This window comes from Pinus tabuliformis, chromosome 9, assembly GCF_031772625.1.
Source record: "Pinus tabuliformis cultivar Carrire ecotype Pingquan chromosome 9, CPIR1, whole genome shotgun sequence".
Classification (NCBI taxonomy): domain Eukaryota; kingdom Viridiplantae; phylum Streptophyta; class Pinopsida; order Pinales; family Pinaceae; genus Pinus; species Pinus tabuliformis.
Genome location: NC_142307.1, coordinates 1,833,562,214 through 1,833,569,366, shown reverse-complemented (window position 1 = coordinate 1,833,569,366; position 7,153 = coordinate 1,833,562,214). Strand labels below are relative to the sequence as shown.

The 7,153-nt window shown below is 35.2% G+C and overlaps 1 protein-coding gene across 1 annotated transcript; it reads left to right on the top strand.

The window, feature by feature from the left end:
* Positions 1 to 883: 883 nt before the first annotated feature.
* On the top strand, positions 884 to 3,175 carry LOC149156121 (cytokinin dehydrogenase 7-like). Its single transcript, XM_089444649.1, has 5 exons — positions 884 to 1,490; positions 1,781 to 1,908; positions 2,141 to 2,407; positions 2,510 to 2,760; positions 2,863 to 3,175. The coding sequence occupies exons 1-5, from the start codon at positions 884 to 886 to the stop codon at positions 3,173 to 3,175; spliced, it is 1,566 nt and encodes a 521-aa protein (XP_089300775.1).
* The last annotated feature ends 3,978 nt before the right edge of the window (positions 3,176 to 7,153 follow it).

The window sequence follows — 7,153 nt, the reverse complement described above, 5'->3', positions numbered from 1 at the left end:
TTCTAGTAATAAAATTGTGATCTAGGCACATATTTTACAAACAATACAAATTTTTTATAATTACATTAGAAAAAATTATGAAGAAAAATTTAATAAGCAATGCAAGTCCATTAATTAATTTCATTATCAAATATAATTAGAAAAATATATTTTAAAGACATAGGCAGTGATTTTAAAAGTCAAGGTACCTTATAAATGTTATTTCTATAGAGCATTGTCTAACTATTAAAGGTTTTAGAGTTTTTGAACTGCAAAATTCTTTTTGGTCAAATCTTTATTTTTGTTATTTAAAATAAGTTTTTGATCACATATATAAATTCAGCACTTTATCCTCTAACACTTTGATTGTGGAAAATCCACCATTCAAAAATTGTGATTCGAACGAATACCTACCAATTTCAAGCATTCTTCCGTTTGAATAGGTTACTGGGCTTATGGATCTATATAGAAAGTAAAATAATGTCATTCAGCAAATAATGTCATTCAGCTGTGCAATTTATTGTACGTAATTTTGTTGAAATGCGATGTTATTTGAGAGTAGAATTTTTTTATAGCTAGATAAATTATTTTTTACCTATAATTATTCCGTTGAAAGAATCGTTCTAGATGAACGAAGATCTCGACTTGCTAATTTTTAGAAGTTTAGTTGAAATAATATATCCTCAAACCATTCAAATAGAAAAAGGATTCTATCTAATTATAACAGAAATCATATATTTATGATTATACCCGAGACATACTCCAACACGCTGCTGAGGTAATATTGTTATAAATACAGCGTTTCTATTAACCTTCCAACAGAGATATGAATATGAGCAGCCGTGCAACACGGCTTTGAGTAATCCTTCTATTATTTGTGTCGTGGACGATATCAGTGATGAGAATGAGGTGGCTGGTCCTCCTTTTGTTGATTTCGTTACTGAGAAGATTAAGAGGGGATGACATATACAGAGACTGTATTATCTCTGGCCACCTCGACAAGCAAGTATGCCAAGGGCTCGCAGCAGCAGAATTTAAGGGTGGTATAACATTCAAGGGACCTACGATAGAGGAGGCTTCCAGTGATTTTGGAGGTATATATCACAACAAACCCGCTGCTGTTTTCTCTCCTTCCTCAGCGGAGGATATCAGTAAACTGATAAGAATAGCAGCTACGTCTCCCAATTTAACAGTAGCTGCCAGAGGCCATGGCCACTCTGTCGGTGGGCAGGCTACGGCATTGAATGGAATTGTGGTCAACACGAGTTCGCTCAAAGGATTCAATATTGTTCATGAAAGAGCCACAGATGCTCCCTATGTTGATGCACTGGCGGGTGAGCTTTGGGTTGATGTGCTGAGTGCTACAGTGGGTGTAGGACTTACTCCTCGCTCATGGACTGACTATCTTAATCTTTCCATTGGGGGGACTCTGTCCAATGCTGGAGTAAGTGGGCAGGCGTATATATTTGGTCCACAAATTAGCAATGTCTTGCAGTTAGAAATTGTTACAGGTTCTTACTAAATCAATCTCAAACCTCTGATTGCCATGCTAAGCTCTTATTTTATTACCTCTTATTTTATTAAATGAGTTTTGGATCATCATCTATTAAATTTGATATAATTCAAATTAGTCTTTAGCCATGGACCCTATTAGATTTGCCACTTGATCATTAAAAATTTATTTCATTGTTTTACATTGAAAACGATAGATCTTTTCGCGAAGATGAAGGGTATAGAACATATTTTCGCTCGTTATTTTCATCTAAAAATTCAGCTACTTTAACGTTATGTGGGATTACAGGTAAAGGAGAAATAATAACTGCTAGTCCCCAGAATCAGCCTGATCTCTATTTTGGTGCACTTGGAGGATTAGGACAATTCGGAGTCATTACGAGAGCAAGAATCATTCTTGAGCGTGCTCCTCAAAGAGTAAGCAATGGCCGCTTTTCCCAGAATGGCAATCTCGGATCATTTTGCTTTTTTCGTCTTTTTATGTTTTGCATTTTCTATGATATGGCTTGTGCAGGCGAGATGGATTATGAATTACATTTTTTTAAATTATAAAGCTTTCATTTTTTTTCTGAATTAAATAATTTCTCTCATTTCGAATTGAAGATATGTTACAGTGCTAATCTAAAGTGACATGATATGGCTTGTGCAGGCGAGATGGATAAGATTGGTGTACTCGAAGATAGAGGACTTCATTCACGACCAGGAGCTCCTCATTTCTCTGCCACCTGCCCAGAGATTCGATTTCATCGAAGGTCGCGTTGTGGTTAACGCGAATGACTCAGTCAATGGTTGGCCTTTCATACCTCTTCTGCCCAATCAATCCTTCGATACCTCTCTCATTCCATCTACAGCCGGCCCCCTGCTGTACGTTGTCGAGGTTGGCCAATACTACGATCCTGGAGTGGACATCGATAAGGTTACTAAGTATTCCCTGATTCTCTAAGTTCATGACGTCTATTGCATACTATTGTTCAAGGCATATGTTAATTGCTTATCATAATTGGCTGACGGCCTGCAGATAATCGAATCCCGGCTTTCCAAACTTCGGTTTATTAACGGCTTACAATTCAGCGCCGACCATTCATACTTCGATTTTCTCTATCGTTTCCGCCCCACAGGGACACAAAGCAGTGTCTCTACGCCTCACGCGTGGCTTAATCTCTTCGTGCCTAAGAGCAAAATTGTGGAATTTGATTCCAAGATCTTTAAAAAGATACTCACAAAAGGAGTGAATGGCTCTATCCTCATATATCCTATGCATAGAAGCTTGTAAGTATGGCACCACTATAATTGGGTGAATGAACAAGTTTTCTGCTTAACTAATAATTTGCTTACACACCCAAGTTTTTTCTGCGTTGCGATGATGTCCAGGTGGGATTCTCGCACATCTGCTGTTACTCCCGAGGAGGATATCTTCTACGATGTGTCCCTACTCCGTTACAACAAACCTTATCCAGAGGGGCCTCCTCTGCAGCTCGTTCTGGATCAAAATAACGCGGTTCTTGAGGCTTGTAGAGCAAATGGTATCCCTGTGAAACAATACGTTGGTCGTCATAAAAATCAGGCAGAATGGGAGAGGCATTTCGGTAAACAGCGGTGGAAGCGATTTGCAGAGAGAAAGAGATTGTTCGATCCAAAGGGTATCCTGGCTCCGGGACAGAATATATTTCCCAGAATAAGTTAACCGGCTATTCAATATCCAACTCCTCTAAAGAATATATTGCAACATAGATGGAATTACACTAGCTATTTAGCTGTTTCAAGAAATAATGAGGGTTAATATTGATCGGTCTCTCAACATTATATTGCAACATACATGGAATTGCTGGCCTTATGTTGCAGTCTGAAATCAGTTCTTTACGCAATCAGTTCTTGCACTCCTTATCTTGCCATATAGAGGCAACTAGTCTATACTACCTCCTAATTGCATTGTGCTGGTCTTGTGCGATATAATGCAAATTTATACAGATCATCTTAACCGCTATTTTTTAATGACAGAAGAACCAAACGTTGTGGGTTAATATTTTAAATTACTTACATTATCAAGTATTTTTATCGTAATTGCATTGTGCGATATGATGCCACTTTATACAGATCATAATAACCGCTATTTTTTAATGCCACAAGAACCAAACGTTGTAGGTTGATATTTTAAATTACTTACATTATACGTATTTGTATTTTAGAGAAGCTTGAGGCTCAGTGAAGATCTACCACTTTTTCTTTCCAAAGGCTTTCAGTCACGATGGTATTTATTTATTTTATGGTAATAAATGACCCGACACTATAATGGTGGAACTGTAAAACATACGTCACGTGACGAATCAGGTTTAATATTCCTAGATCAAGTGTTCAGTTAAAAAAATCATCATTTGGAATATATATATATATATATATATATATATCCCAAGTGGGGAAAGGGGATGCGGAAAGGAGGGAAAAAAGAAGACATAACATGAGTCAAATAGGTAGGGAAAAATATGTTTAATATTTAATTAGTAATAAATTTTAGAGAAATTAATTTTTTAATAATATTACTAAATAATTATATATAGAATAATAGATGAAGTAAACATTTTATGTATAGAGTTATAATTATAATATAGAAGAATTTAGGGTTTTGTGTTTATCTATGGTAAAAGTGATTTTGGATGTTGTAATTATGAGAGCAACAAAGTATGTAAATGGGTGTCTTCTCTTTTACTTAGTGAGATATATGTAGTATCTTTCATTCTTCCATAGCATTTCAACGAGAATGATTATGTTATGCATATTCTTTCTAGAGTAGTAGTGTGTGACATTGCCTTGAAGGTCAAGCCTAGATGTTCAATGTTACCAATGTGATGTTCAAAAATCATGAGAAATTAGTCTGTTGCGACTACCTCTCCTGGAAATGGTCATACATGAATGACTTACTTAACGCAGTTGAATCCCAAAATGATATCTGACATTGGTATATTTTGTTAAGGTCATTCCTAGAGATGTATGAATAATTAATGCCCAAGGCATTTTAAGAGGGGTTTTTTTCTTGCTACTTTGTTGTATGGGTCAAATTGGTACATTGGTTGTCCTTGGTCCCATAGAGGGCCAATGTATTTATCGAATGCCACAACAAAATATGTTGGTAAACTTGGAAGGCTCTCTCCTGGTGCATATACAATTTGCATGCCCACTCTCGGAGCACCATTAACTAATCCTTCATGGACCCATAAATGGCAAGATAGCATAACTCGTTGGCCTACACATAATAGTATTCTTTTTCGAGTTGCTCATCATGTTGTTGGTGTGCTTATTAGCTATTTGTTAATTTTGCAATACTTCGTGCAATTGGCATACATAAGGTTTCAAGCATGGATTTGTTATGGTTATCAACAACAATGTTTGTTGCAAAGAGATGAATGAAGTTTTAATTCTTTGGTTCTCTTTTATGGACAAGAATCAGTTAGTCCTAGAGTGAAGGAGGTCCCAATCATCTATTGTTGGTGTTGAATTATGAATGTTTGTCAACAACTAGTGGAAGCGGGCCTAGGTGCCGAGAATTTCTTTTTATCGAGACATTATCTGCAAATTCATTATAATCATAAAGTTTGTCCATAAATTCCTCCTTGGAGTTGTACCTGCATAGCGAATATTTTCCATTGTGGATGGAAGCTGGCCCAAGTCCCCTACCAGAAATTTTGAGCATTGACTAAATGAGTTGTCGTTTCTTTCTAGAAATGCCTCCTACAAATGATTCTTTATTTTCACAAACAATTTAGAGCCTATGTAACTCATCTCATTGATTAGAATGTACTGAACATGTTTTGTCTCTTCTTGGAACACTATAAGGGATTGACCATTTAAAGGCTTCAAGTGAATCCGAAGCCTTGAATGTATAGTGGTTATATGTATGTTAAAATTTGTAACACCAGTTGGGGAAAGAAGAAGTATTGAGCTACGGCCATATGTTTCTTGAGAAGATAGTGCCTCTTTCATGTAGCTTATCAAGTAGGATATTTCACCCCTGGATGATCATCATTAATGGTATTTGTGGTTCTCTTGCTTGTGAGTATTGTAGGATTATGTCAAATGCATGTTCTTGATCTTTAGATAATGTAATTTTAAAGGACATAGGGGATTGGCTTTTTGTATGTCTTTCTTATTCCTTCAGTTTTATTTAATGAATATTGGTGAAACATCCGATGTATCTTTTGATATTTCTAGTTGATCCCATTGGTGGGATGTGTCGAGTCCTCAGAGGCCTAGCATGTCAAGAGAAGTATATTGGATATTCCCTATAGGGAGCCATCTTAATAAAGTTTTTCATTCATTTAACTCCATATATAATAGAATTTTAATATGGGTCAGCTCATCTTTTGATGCTTAGTCATGAAGAGTGGGAGCAAGGATGTGATTAACATGCCATGCATGGTAGCCATTCCTTATTCTCTCCTAATTATCCAAAATGTATTTTTCATAAAGACCTCTTAGGAAAATTGTTTTTCTTTTAATTAGAATCAACTGATTTTAGACACATAAATTGTCAACCAGGATAGGTATTTTATTTCAAGGTTATCATGCAAAATATATACAGGTAGAAATTATAAACTGGCATTCATAACTGTAATGCTTTTAAGATCGTGGCACACAATCAAAACTCAAGTTGTTGTAACTCCTTAATCTTAGCAAATGGAAATCGTCATTGTCAAACCATTAAACACTCTGATCACTTTAAACATAGTTCTAAAATTAAAATCTCTCTTTTAGAATAAACATCACTCAATCATTTAAGATCACAGTTGTGGATATAGATATAGCACTACTGGAAATAATTTCAAAAATCATTCCAATAAAACTTGACATGACCAATGACCTCACCACAATCATCAATTCAACAATTTGTACAACATATAGTAATAGGAACATAAGAGTCTATCTAAATATATCTATCAAAACATAGAAACTATAACAAAAAAAAAATTAATAACGCACAACTAAGAAATGGATCGATCCAAGATCTCTGATGTTACACAAATAAACAAGATCAACTATTTTGCAAACCAATTGGTCAATAATTGCAACAAATCAATAGAAGTATGTATCAAGGACAATTAAGCAATATTAAACATAACTACAAGGAAATCAAACACACTGCTACACTACCTTACTAATAGAATGATCCTTGCTAAAGAGGAGGGCCCTTCCTCTTTTATAGGGAGATGGTAGCTTACAACTCACATGCTAAGAAAATAGAATATTGTTGAACCACAAACCCATGAAAGTTTGTATTAATCTTGAAGAGTTACATATACATAACTTCTCCAAAAATACAATTGTGCCACCCCCACATGACGCAAAGGGATTCTCCTTTTATAGATTTACATTATTTCTAATCTAAAAACCAAAATTAGCCATGAGAATCTTTTGATTCTCAAGCTATCTAAATTGAGAGTCTTGTACAAAATATTACAACTAATTTGATAAGAATAAAGAGGGTTTTTTAACGATGTCTTCAATTAGTGAGAAGTCAACAATGAAGAATGATAACAATCAAGTCAAGTTTGTTTTATTGTCAAAATATAGTTTTATTTCCTGACACAATGGTCTAGGTTGATTATGACTGAGTAGTAGTTTCCAAGTTAACTCCCAATTACATCGTCAAGAAAACATAGTATTATGGAAC